At 39.8% G+C, this 13979-nt stretch overlaps 1 protein-coding gene across 4 annotated transcripts in view; it reads right to left on the reverse strand.

Annotated features, from left to right (window-relative positions):
• phr6-4 ((6-4)-photolyase) overlaps positions 1-13979 on the reverse strand; it is a 46076-nt gene that overhangs the window by 16915 nt on the left and 15182 nt on the right. For 2 of the 4 annotated variants that reach the window (XM_071690398.1, XM_071690399.1), the window contains exons 5-10: positions 12012-12187; positions 11237-11331; positions 10212-10340; positions 5583-5762; positions 4224-4364; positions 1293-1444 (exon numbers count right to left, since the gene is read on the reverse strand). In XM_071690398.1, the coding sequence (XP_071546499.1) occupies positions 1293-1444; positions 4224-4364; positions 5583-5762; positions 10212-10340; positions 11237-11331; positions 12012-12187 (873 nt within the window). Of the gene's footprint in view, positions 1-1292; positions 1445-4217; positions 4365-5582; positions 5763-10211; positions 10341-11236; positions 11332-12011; positions 12188-13979 lie in introns of all 4 variants that reach the window. The other 2 variants (XM_071690396.1, XM_071690397.1) reach the window with 1 other exon arrangement.

A 13979-nucleotide genomic window follows, 5' to 3' on the forward strand; every position in this document is an offset into this window, starting at 1 on the left:
AAAAATATATATATATATATATATATATATATATATATATATATATATATATATATATTATTCCTGGGGATAGGGGAGAAAGAATACTTCCCACGTATTCCCTGCATGTCGTAGAAGGCGACTAAAAGGGGAGGGAGCGGGTGGCTGGAAATCCTCCCCTTTCTTTTTTTTTTTTTTTCTAATTTTCCAAAAGAAGGAACAGAGAAGGGGGTCAGGTGAGGATATTCCCTCTAAGGCCCAGTTCTCTGTTCTTAACGCTACCTCGCTAATGCGGGAAATGGCAAATAGTATGAAATATATATATATATATATATATATATATATATGAGTGAGGAAAGACTGACAAAGAGGATACATGTGTAAGAGGTGGAGGGAATGAGAAGTGGGAGACCAAACTGGAGGTGGAGGGATGGAGTGAAAAAGATTTTGAGCGATCGGGGCCTGAACATGCCGGAGGGTGAGAGGCATGCAAGGAATAGAATGAATTGGAACGATGTGGTATACCAGGGTCAAAATGCTGTCAATGGATTGAACCAGGGTATGTGAAGCATCTGCAGTAAACCATGGAAAGCTTTGTGAGGCCTGGATGTGGAAAGGGAGCTGTGGTTTCTGTGCATTATACATGACAGCTAGAGACCGAGTGTGAACGAATGTGGCCTTTGTTATCTTTTCCTAGCGCTACCTTGTGTGTGTGCGTGTGTGGGGAGGAGGGTGTCATTTCATGTGTGGTGGGGTGGCAACGGGAATGAATAAAGGCAGCAAGTATGAATTATGTACGTGTGTATATATGTATGTCTGTGTATGTATATATATGTATACGTTGAAATGTACAGGTATATGTGCACGTGTGGATGTGAATGTATATACATGTGTATGTGGGGGGGTTGGGACATTCTTTTGTCTGTTTCCTTGTGCTACCTCGTGAATGCGGGAGATAGCGACAAAGTATAATGAATATATAAATATCTAAATATAAAATATACATATCCCTATCCACATCCTTGATTAGGGCTGCAGTTGCCCCTGACATCTCAGTTAACATAATAAAACAACTTTTTGCAGTGACTAGGTAAAACTTATATAAATCATAGTGAAACCAATGATTATAAATGGCTCTCTGTCCAATCACACCAGATTTTGTACGTTTCCTTCAACAACGGACTTGCAAGCACAAAATTTGGAGGCATTATTCTTGTCAGTAAGATGGCTGTAGTCTCTTACATGAATAAGTAAGGCACTAAATACCAACCCAGAATGGAAAATTATCTGTCAAGTACTCATAAGATTTTTACCTGATATAATCCCCATGCTTATCAGTTTGTTTGCCAAATGCAATAGGACTGTAAACTCGGAAGTACTGGTGAAAGAAAGCTGAGGCAGAGAGCCACATCCAGTTACCAGCATTGAGAGACCAATCAGCATCAAGCAACAATTCCTCAAACACCTGTTATACAGGGGGAAATGGGTCAGTCCTCTGTGACAGAGAAAATTGTTTAGAACTGTATTATACAGAAAATTATAAAGATGCATGAAATTGTGACAAGGTTTTATAGAGTTGTGACTTAAGACTCAAATAGTTGTGAAAGAAATTATATAAAAGACTGCACAATACTTTATGAAAAGTTGGGAAGAATGCACACCATAGGGCTATTTGCTTAAATGTAAGGGAGGAGCTGTCAGATGAGATGCAAGGGAGACAGATGAATGAAAAGAATCTAAAAAATGTGGCCAGTAACGTTTCAGCAAAATAATGTTAGGATTATGAAGAAAGTTAGAATGAAACAGTTCACTCATGGTATGTGGTTGAAGTTAGACATACATCTGGTCGCGGTAAGAATTCTTTAGATGGACAAAATCATACAAGTAATCCTGTGGGCAACTGAAAAGTAAATAATATCCTTGAAGATAGAACAACCAAAATGAACTAGAATGCACAGTAATGACAATAAAAGCCAGCTAGTAAAAGATGCTTGAAGAAAAAGATAAGCAGCTTATGAACATCAAAGTCAGGACTAAAAGTTAGCAAACTCATTACCAAAATAAAAGACTGAGAAGAGTCCCCTAATCAGGATAATCGTGACACTGGAAATTCAAGTTAAAATTTTTCTGTACAAGTTTATGGATGGTAAACAAGTTAATATTTAAACTTAAAGATTGTTTGTGTGACATTAAGAGGAATAACATAGACACTGCAGAGCAATAAATTACTTTTTTTTTTCTTTTTCTTTCATACTATTCGCCATTTCCCGCATTAGCGAGGTAGCGTTGAGAACAGAGGACTGGGCCTTTGAGGGAATATCCTCACCTGGGCCCCTTCTCTGTTCCCTCTTTTGGAAAAAAAAAAAAAATTACTAAGGACGTTAAATAACACATGGTTTTTCCCAACGATACAGAGAAGCATGGAAGAAAAAACTAGAGAAAAAGAGAAACACTCGTGCTTCTTAATACGAGAAAACAAATTTCATTTTGGAGAAAGATGTGATTAACAAAGCCTAAGTGTTCTGCTAGTCTACAATCTTTTAAAGATTTGAAAATCCAAAACAAATCTTTGTAAAAAACAATGAAGGAACATATCTAAAGGAACAGAGTAGCAAGATCAATTGTGCCAAGGCAGAAAAATGCTAAAAATGGGGGTCAGCAACTCCATGGAGATAAAATAGTCAAACTGGAACCCGCATGGGTTTAGTATACACTTAATTATTTATTTCTAGTGTGCTTAAAGAAAAATTCTTGAGACAAACTTTTGAGTCAAAGAATCATAAAGGCTATCAGTGCTGGCCACTTTCATTGTGGCCACCATGCCAGTCACAATACCACACCACTAAAACACTTAACTCAAAAATGTAGTTTCCCAATGAGCAGTTCTTTCTCCAACTCTCTTGAATCTCTTCCTAAATGACCTCCCATTCCCTCAGGCAAATGTCAACATGAAGGTCCTTTGTAAGTAGAAGAATCTCATTGCAATACCTTGAAACCACATTGAACATGCAACACTACACTACACAACTGGAGCAATGGCTCACTCACAACAGAACATTTGCCTCTCCACTAAAGTCATCAACCATGTTTAACCCTAGATAGACAGATATCCAGCTTACACCCTCCAATCATCTTGTATAGACATCCCTTTCCAACAAGCAAAACACCAACTATTCTAAGCATTACATAACACACATGTGACATTCACATCTTACACCAAAAGCATCAACACAAACAAAATGCCCTCTGAAAACTAACTGGCATCAAATCTGGACGAGAAAAGAAATCCCTCAACATCTTATACAAACAATTCATCTGTTCCACTTTAACTATACCTCATCTAACTTGTCTTCCATCCTCTCAAAAGCAAATATAACAATGGCAGAAACCACACTAAATAGTGCACTCAGAAAGAGCAATGGCAGCCGAGTTACCACAAACACTCAACATCCTTTACAATGAAAGATCCTGCTGACACAATCCCGACTCAACTTAGTAGCACTCAATTCTATACAACAGCAATAAACCCCTCCCACCCAAATCACTCTATAACTAAACACAACCCCTAAGCAGAAATAAAATAGTTAACCATGCTCCATAGTTAGCCTCTACTCACAGTTCCCCCACCCCCAACACCCCATAGTTAGCCTCTACTCACAGTTCCCCCACCCCCAACAAACATAAAACCGACAAAAAAACATACAAACCAAAATAATCCGACAAGCACTAAACAACCAACCTCACAACTAAGTCTTAAACTCCAACCCACCAGACATATGCCCATCAGAAACCACACTCCCCAGAAAAACACAAATAACACTCTCCCACTTATGTTCTGGACATCACCCATCAATACAATACTGCAAACACAGTTTTAACACATCTCAAGCCCTTGCTACTCATTTATCTTGCACTTTCTGCACACAGAGAAACACACAACACTTTATGACGTGGTCCTGGCCAGTGAGCATGCCCAGCTTCCTCAGTGCTGCAGGAGCCTCTATAAGGATAGAAGGGACCCCTGGATTAGGAAGTATGTGGCATTTATGTATCTGAAGAAAGCACAAGATAGGGTTGATAGAGATGCTTTGTAAGTGTTCACTCAAACTGCAGCCACATGCAAGGAGAGTTGGGTAATGCCTGTGAAAGTGTGTCAGGTCTGTGCAATGTCATCAATTTTCTTTATTTTCTTCATGGGCATAGTATTACAGAGGATAAAAATGGGAAAGCTTACTAACATTTACCTTCATTCCATCTTCCCAAGGCTGCCATAGGTCACCTCGTGTCAAGAAGCAGGCTACTACATGGCGGGCCAAATGGTGAATCCAGCCTTCTTTCCTTAACTGTGTCATGACAGCATCTATAAAAGGGTATCCAGTTTTCCCCTTAAAGAAGAAAAAAGAAGAAAAAAACAAAGTTCAAAGATATCTTCTTCCTACTTACAAAAGAATAAAGCATAAGAACAAATAGCTATCATAAACAGTTTTTTACTTATATCTTTGATGCCTCTTCCCTTCAGGAACTCCCTCAAGAGGATGGCCATGGCAAAAGTATGTCCATTACTGTTGAACTGCAGTGCTGCTTCCTGGCCTTTACTACCTTACCCTTAACAGGCCTGGCAGAAGGCAACTCTAGCTCAGTGTTTTCACAGGCTCTTACCTAATGTTCCTACCGACTATTTCTATCTTATTTGTCTGCCTAATGTTCCAACTTCTGTCTTCTACTTAATGTTCCTAATGCATCCGCCTAATGTTTCAAGCTATGACTTCCACCTAATTCTCACATAATGTTCCTACCTAATATTTCAACCTAATCTTTCTACCAAATGTTTCTTTCTAATGTTCCTACCTACTCTCTGTGTCTATTGCTCCAATCATTTTGCCAAAAGGCAGGGCTAGTGCATACCTCTCACCACAGGAAAATCTAGAGTCACGAAGAATGAGCTGTGTGAGTTAAGTGTTGTCAAGTATTGTAGGTAACAAGGAGAGACTGGATGTTTGTTGTTGTTCCTTTATATCATAAGCAAAACAACAGTAAGCAAAAGGCAATACTTATAATATCTCTAGATAAATTTAGAGCAACTAACATTTTTTTAAATCTCTACAGAATAACTTTACTGGAGCCTGAAAAAATGAAATAGACTTTTTACTTAAACTAATAGGATTTGTTTTGTTTTGATGGCTTTTGTTTAAATGTCTATGTTTTACCAGAAGATCCTATTCATTTGGAGTTAATGTGCTTGTGCTACATTTAATGGGTATCACTCCTAGATCATCTTTAATTGACTTTCTGACTGTTTGAATACTGTTTTACCAGAAGATCCTATTCATTTGGAGTTAATGTGCTTGTGCTACATTTAATGGGTATCACCCCTAGATCATCTTTAATTGACTTTCTGACTGTTAGAATACTGTTTGCCATTCTAAGCACTGACCACATGATCATTCAGTTAATCTGCTGTACTTCCAGCTTGCCCCTTTCGAGGCACAACAAAACATCATTCTGCTTCAAATATTCTATGCCATATTCAAAGCACCAGAATTACTTAAGACAGTAGTCAAATCATGTCAATCAGATACTGAATAATTCTAATGATTACTTACATACTCCCATGCCCTCAACAGCTTGTCATCTCTGATCCAGGGAATCTGTCGGCATACAGGATTACCTTCCATGTGGTCAAAATTGGGAGTTGCCGCTGCAACTGTATAGAAAAATTCACGCCACAGAAGCTGCCCCAGTAAGGAAACTGGAGGATTGGTGTGTGAATTGTTTTTATACACCTGTTAATCAAAATATATGTTTTAAAGCCTTCAGGATGCAATGTACGATGATACCATAAATGACTGTAAAAAGTTTCAAATATGCACAAAAGTAAATATGTCTGATATATCAGGATCATTGATAGGCCTTGGACTGTCCAAAATTTGTCATGATAGTATATTCATGTCTCAGATGAAAAGCTATATCTAAAAATACCCTCCAACTTTTGTAATGTACATCAAATCCTGTCTGTGACAACAGAAATCTTAATCTATGAGAGGGCAATCTCCCTGCCAACATACAGTGCACATGATCCCATTTTTACTCATCCCTCTGAAATGAAAATTAATGTTATAAGTCTCTTGGTATTCAATAGCCATTCTACAGTAAGAACGTCTGATAAATCCCTTGATCTATGATAAGACAGAGGTTAGCGGACACTTTGTCTATCTATTTACCCTTTGGGTTTCAGATGCATGAAAGTGATCCATAGTTATCTTCTTGAAATAACACAACATATCACTAACATACAAAAACTTGTGAAACTGTTTAACGCTACCATTATGGAGTGGTACAGTGAGCAGACACAGCAGTTTGTATGGCAAAGATTTATTTGAAATGAATATGAGGGGATCCTGAAGTAATCTAAGGACTTTGGATCTCAAAACTTAAATGAAACTTTTTACATAAGATAGTGCCTAACATCATTTGGATTTTTTCCTGACATCAATCACCCTAGAGATTATGGTTACAAATTAAACTGAGTACCATATCCTCTGTATCACTTATCAAGAGGTGTGTAAGCACTGTTACAAGCCACATAAAAAAACTGTAGATCTAATATGACCAATGTAAAGCAGGGTGTACCTTAACTATTTTTCTTCTTTTCAGGCGATTCATTACTTTTGGCTGGTACTGTCATGAGTCTTATAATCTAGTTCTACAACTGGAAGTTAATTCATACAAAATTCAGTATGACAATTTTGATGCATACTTAGCTAATTTCAGCTGTACACCTTGAAGAATTATTGCAGTGTTTTCAACTAATCATAAGGAACATAAATAGCTCAGTTAGTGCTATGACGGCAAAACATCACTTCTACCAGGGCAGTGACAAAGATCATGCTAGTCCAGGTATTTGTGATCATGTAAGAAACTAACCATTCTACGAATTTACCACATCTCAGCTGATATTGCCTAAAGACTTTTGCAGAGATTTTTCACCAGTAATGAGGTTACCTTACAGTCTCTATTTCTTGGGGGGAGTCTAGTAACTTATCCAGCTTATTACAATCCTGAGATCAATACGAAGCATTAGCAGTGTAATGGTTGGTGTCCCTAACTGTTATGCATTCATGGGCTCCCCAGGATCGAGCATATATATGTTTTAATCCTGGCTGTGGCAGTCTGTCCACACACTCAACCACGCTGTTGATCCTCCTCCATGGGGTTGGTTGATAAAATAGGTACTGTGCTCAGGCTATGTGTATGTTGTTAATGTGATGAGAGGGGCAGTTGGTTGGATGTCTGATAACTATCTTGTAAGGGTGAAGGTGACGATTTGTAGAGGTTTTCAAAAAAGAAGAGAATGTTGGGGAGAAGAGAATGGTGAGCATAAGTGAGTTTGGAGAGGAGACTTGTGTGAGGAAGTACCAGAGGGGATTGAGTGTAGAATGGCAAAAGGTGAGAGCAAATGACTTGAGGGGAGTGGGTGAGGAATAGGATGTATTTAGGGAAGCAGTGATGGCATGTGCAAGAGATGCATGTGGCATGAGAAAGGTGGGAGGTGGACAAATTAGAAAGGGTAGTGAGTGGTGGGATGAAGATGTAAGGTTGTTAGCGAAAGAGAAGAGAGAGGCATTTGGATGATTCTTGCTGGAAAGTAGTGCAAATGACTGGGAGATGTATAAAATAAAGCAGCAGGAGGTCAAGAGGTACAAGAGGTGAAAAAGAGGGCAAATGAGAGTTGGGGAGAGAATCATTAAATTTTAGGAAGAATAATAAGATGTTCTGGAAGGAGATAAATAACATGCATAAGAGAACAAATGGGAACATCAGTAAAGGGGGCAAATGGGGAGGTAATAACAAGTAGTGATGAAGTGTGAAGGAGATGGAGTGAGTATTCTGAAGGTCTGTTGAATGTGTTTGATGACAGAGGGGTAGATATAGGGCATTTTGGTTGAGGTGGTGTGCGAAGTGAGAGAATCAGGGAGAATGATTTGATAAACAGAGATGAGGTAGTGAAAGCTTTGTATTAGATGGTGGGTCTGGATGGTATTGCAGTGGAATTCATTAAAAAAGGGGGTGACTGAGTTGTTGATTGGTTGGTTGGTATGGATATTCAATGTATGTATGGTTTATGGTAAAGTGCCTAAGGATTGGCAGAATGCATGAATAGTGCCACTGTACAAAGGCAAAGGGAATAAAGGTGAGTGTTCAAATTACAGCGGCATAAGTTTGTTGAGTACTTCAGGGAAATTATATGGGAGGGTATTGATTGAGAAGGTATAGGCATGTACAGAGCATCAGACTGGGGAAGAGCAGTGTGGTTTCAGAAGTGGTAGAGAATGTGTGGATCAGGTGCTTGCTTTGAAAAATGTATGTGAGAAATACTTTGTGGAAGGTGAGAACGTTATCTCGGACAGCAAAAATGGGTATGTTTGAAGGAATAGTTGTTCCAACAATGTTATATAGGTGCGAGGGCTATAGACAGGTTTTGTGCAGTGGAGGGTGGATGTGTTGGAAATGAGATGTTTGAGGACAATATGTGGTGTAAGGTGGTTTGATTGAGTAAGTAATGTAAGGGTAAGAGAGATGTGTGGAAATAAAAAGAGCATGGTTGAGAGAGCAGAAGAGGGTGTTTTGAAATGGTTTGGGCACATGGAGAGAATGAGTGAGGAAAGACTGACCAAGAGGATATATGTGTCGGAGGTGGAGGGAACGAGGAGAAGTGGGAGACCAAATTGGAGGTGGAAAGATGGAGTGAAAAAGATTTTGAGTGATCGGGGCCTGAACATGCAGGAGGGTGAAAGGCGGGCAAGAAATAGAGTGAATTGGATCGATGTGGTATACCGGGGTTGACGTGCTGTCAGTGGATTGAATCAGGGCATGTGAAGTGTCTGGGGTAAACCATGGAAAGTTGTGTGGGGCCTGGATGTGGAAAGGGAGCTGTGGTTTCGGGCATTATTGTATGACAGCTAGAGACTGAGTGTGAACGAATGGGGCCTTTGTTGTCTTTTCCTAGCGCTACCTCGCACACATGAGGGGGGAGGGGGATGGTATTCCATGTGTGGCGAGGTGGCGATGGGAATGAATAAAGGCAGACAGTGTGAATTGTGTGCATGGGTATATATGTATGTGTCTATGTGTGTATATATATGTGTACATTGAGATGTATAGGTATGTATATTTGCGTGTGTGGACGTGTATGTATATACATGTGTATGGGGGTGGGTTGGGCCATTTCTTTCGTCTGTTTCCTTGCGCTACCTCGCAAACGCGGGAGACAGCGACAAAGCAAAATAAAAATAAAAAAAATAACATAATTCACACCTGCTGCCCCAATTCATTCCTGTCGCCACCCCACCACACCTGAAATGACAACCCCCTCCCCCTGCATGCGCGTGAGGTGGCGCTAAGAAAAGATAACAAAGGCCACATTCGTTCATACTCAGTCTCTCACTGTCATGTATAATGCACCCAAACCACAGCTCCCTTTCCACATCCAGGCCCTACAAAACTTTCCATGGTTTACCCCAAATGCTTCACATGCCCTGGTTCAATCCATTGACAGCACGTCGACCCCGGTATAGCACATCGTTCCAATTCACTCTAATCCTTGCACGCCTTTCACCCTCCTGCATGTTCAGGCCCCGATCGCTCAAAATATTTTTCACTCTATCTTTCCACCTCCAATTTGGTCTCCCACTTCTCCTTGTTCCCTTCACCTCTAGCACATATATCCTCTTCGTCAATCTTTCCTCACTCATTCTCTCCATTTAACCAAACCATCTCAAAACACTCTCTTCTGCTCTCTCAACCACACTCTTTTTATTACCACACACCTCTCTTACCCTTTCATTACTTACCTGATCAAACCACCTCACACCACATATTGTCCTCAAACATCTCATTTCCAACACATCCACCCTCCTCTGCACTACTCTATCTATAGCCCACGCTTCACAACCATATAACATTGCTGGAACCACTATTCCTTTAAACATACCCATTTTTGCTTTCCGAGATAATGTTCTCCCCTTCCACACATTTTTCTACGCTCCAAGAACTTTCGCCCCCTACCCCACCCTGTGACTCACTTCCGATTCCATGGTTCCATCCACTGCCAAATCCACTCCCAGATATCTAAAACACTTCACTTCCTCCAGTTTTTCTCCGTTCAAACTTCTGGAGACATATGTGTCTCTCTCCTTTGGCATTGTTTTTAGACATAATAAGCCTTTTCTTACCTCTAATAATCTGAAATACATGGTGCGACAAGAAAGGCAGCCAAACTTGAGGTAGGGGCTGAGAACAGTGGTACTGGGCTGGAGGGAGTTAGGAGATGTTTTTGGCTTCTCAAACCTGCACACCCATGTCTTGGGGACAAAAGTACAATCAATCAGTTGCCAATGAAATACAAAAACAAAAAATTACTCTACATAGGCTTTAGGGACTAGTACTTTAAGAAAATGCAAAACAACTGTAGAGGAAAATACAGAGTTGGGACTTCATCACATGAACAAATAACATAAATGCATTTTGATTCAGGCCCAAGGTAGTGCACAAGCAGTCATTATGTACTCTTGTGTAGCTCATTTCCTTCACTTAAAAAAGGTAGAAAAAACAACAAAAGCTGTATCAAGTACAGAAAACATATTCATGAATAATGTCCCTGCTGGCAATTCAAATCCAACTTCATTCCATGACAGTTTCAGGTCAGTACCATGATATAAACCTGCTCAACAAGCATGATACAAACAAATATGTTATTCTTCTATTCTTGTAGAAGCATGAATAATTTTTTTGATGCAATACAAAGAAAACACAGATTATGACCTGCTTGAACAAAGCTACATTTCTTTATCAGAAATTAGGAACTTTGCAGAGAGCAAAGTGGGCTGATACCCAATCAATCCAGATGTAAGTATTCAGGTATCTATGTATAGAGCACCTGATTCATTATTTGAATGACAATAATTCTAGTGAATTTCATTAAAATTTTCATATTAATATCAGCATCCCCAACACATACTTAAAAGATCAGTAACATGGAGTACAAACCAATCTGATAAATCTCTATTAGTAGCTGCAAACATTACTTGTGTCTTTTGACATTTGGAGGCGTGACACTGGTTGGGGACCAAATTGTCTGAAGATTCTGTATCAACTAGGCTGCTTCAAATACACAAATTAAAATAATTCAAATACAGAGATAGTTAGCCATTTAAAAAATATACCTTAATACTAGAATGAATTTCAAACAACCTTTTACCTTGCGCTCCATGTATTTGTCTAGTCTCTTGAGTGCCTCTGTCTCACCACCCACGTAGAGGCAAGGTTCAATGCTACCCTCATCCACACCCAACTCTGACAAATAGTACATGAATTGGTGTAAGCAATCAAAATTAATATTTACATACTGGAGCAAGTATGGCTTAATGTACTAAACAAGCATTAGCACAGAGACTATGAAAGGTATTGCACTTCATGTCCTGCAATAATCAATTTAGTTTTCTACTGGTTCAAAATCTGATGTGAATAAAATAAATATGAGGTCTATGAGACATATAAAATTAAAGATCTTCATATGTATAGGGCTGTATTATTGGCAAACAACAAAACTGATTCCCTTCCCAGTCCCTCTCATCCCCAACGGATGGCATACTTGCTCCTATCTCCAAAACTCTTGCTTTTACCTCCCTAACTACCCCAACCATAAACAAATTAAACAACCATGGGGGCCATCATGCATCCCAGCCACCAACCAACCCTCACTGAGAACCAATCACTCTCTTCTCTTCTACTTGTACACATACCTTACACCCTTGATGAAAACTTTTCACTGCTTCTAGCAGCTTACCTCCCACACCATATACTCTTTAAGGCCTTCCACAAGGCATCTCTGTCAACACTATCATATGCCTTCTCCAGATCCATAAATGCTGCATACAAATCTATCTATTTTTCTAAGTATTTCTTACACATAATCTTCAAAGCAAACATTAAAATCTAAAAAAGACATGCCAAAAATGCACAAAATATATCACCTGCAAGAGTAGGTGGGTCAAATTTGCTGTCAGTTGCTATTTCACCTTGCAACCTACACCCTCTTGGTAGACTGACTAGTGTGTCTACAGGTTTAGGTGGGTGACCTAGCTTACTCACCAAAGCCTGCATGGACTGATAGGTCAAGGGAGTCTTGCCTAAATTAGCCTTGATGATTCTGCAAGTTCAAATGGGGAATTGTTATAACTTGGTTGGATTATAAGAACCTAAGCTGCTAGCAACATGTATATGCTATCAGTAGTGAATAATGTAAAATATACTATTTCATCTATTATACCTAATCGCTGGTTCTACTGTCAGAGAGGTAACACCAGGAAACAGACGAAGAATGGCCCATCCACTCATATATATATACATAAATGCCCATACAAGCACATATACACACACATACATATCAACATATATATACATATACATACAAACAAACACATATATACACATGTGCATATTCATACTTGCTTGCCTTCATCAATTCCTGTTGCTACCCTGTCCCACAGAAAACAACATCGCTACTCCCCACTTCAGTGAGGCATCACCAGGAAAACTGACGAAAAAGGCCATATTCATTCACACTCAGCTTCTAGCTGTCATGTGTGATGCACCAAAACCACAGCTCAATATCCTCATCCAGGCCCCTCAGACCTTTCCATGGTTTACCCCAGATGTTTCACATGCCCTGGTTCGGTTGACTGACAGCAAGTCGACCCTGGTATACCACATCACTCCAATTCACTCTAGTCCTTGCATGCCTCTCATCCTCCTGTATGTTCAGGTCCCAATCGCTCAAAATCTTTTTCACTTCATCCTTCCACCTCCAATTTGGTCTCCTGCTCCTTCTTGTTCCCTCTACCTCTAACACATATATCCTCTTTGTCAACCTTTCCTCACTCATTCTCTCCATGTGTCGAAACCATTTCAACACACCCTCTGCTGCTCTCTCAACTACACTCTTTATTACCACACATATCTCTTACCCTTTCACTACTTACTTGATCAAACCACCTCACACCAGATACTGTCGTCAAACATTTCATTTCCAACACATTCACCCTCCTCCGTGCAATCCTATCTACAGCCCATGCCTCACAACCATATAATATTGTTGGAACTACTATTCCTTCACACATACTCCCAGAACCTTCACCCTCTCACCCATCCTGTGACTCACTTCTGATTCCATGGTTCCATTTGCTGCCAAGTCTACTCCCAGATATATAAAACACTTCACTTCCTCCAACTTGTCCCTCAACCCTACTGAACCTAATAATTTTGCTCTTACTCACATTCACTCTCAACTTTCTCCTTTCACACACTTTTTTAAACAGTCACCAGCCTCTGCAGTTTCTCATTTGAATCAGTCACCAGTGCTGTATCATCAGCAAACAACAGCTGACTCACTTCCCAGGCCATCTCAGCCCAAACATACTGCATAGTCCTCCTCCCTCTCTACAAAACTCATGCATTCACCTCCCTAACCACCCCATCCATAAACAAGTCAAACAACCATGGGGACATCACACACCTCTACCATAGACCTACCTTCACTAGGAACCAATCACTCTCCTCTCTTCTTACCCATGCACATGCCTCACATCCTTGATAAAAACTTTTCACTGCTTCTAGCAGCTAACCTCCTTCCTAACCACCCCATCCATAAACAAGTCAAACAACCATGGGGACATAACACACCTCTACCACAGAACTACCTTCACTCGGAACCAAGCAATCTCCTCTCTTCCTACTCGTGCACATGCCTTACAGTAATCCTTGATAAAAACTTTTCACTGCTTCTAGCAGCTTACCTCCCACACCATATACTCTTAAGACCTTCCACAAAACATCTCTATCAACCCTATCATATGCATTCTCCAGATCCATAAATGATACATACAAATCCATCTGTTTTTCTAAATATTTCTCACACATTCTTCAAAGCAAACATCTGATCC

Source organism: Panulirus ornatus, chromosome 48 (genome assembly GCF_036320965.1).
Source record: "Panulirus ornatus isolate Po-2019 chromosome 48, ASM3632096v1, whole genome shotgun sequence".
In the NCBI taxonomy this organism is placed as follows: domain Eukaryota; kingdom Metazoa; phylum Arthropoda; class Malacostraca; order Decapoda; family Palinuridae; genus Panulirus; species Panulirus ornatus.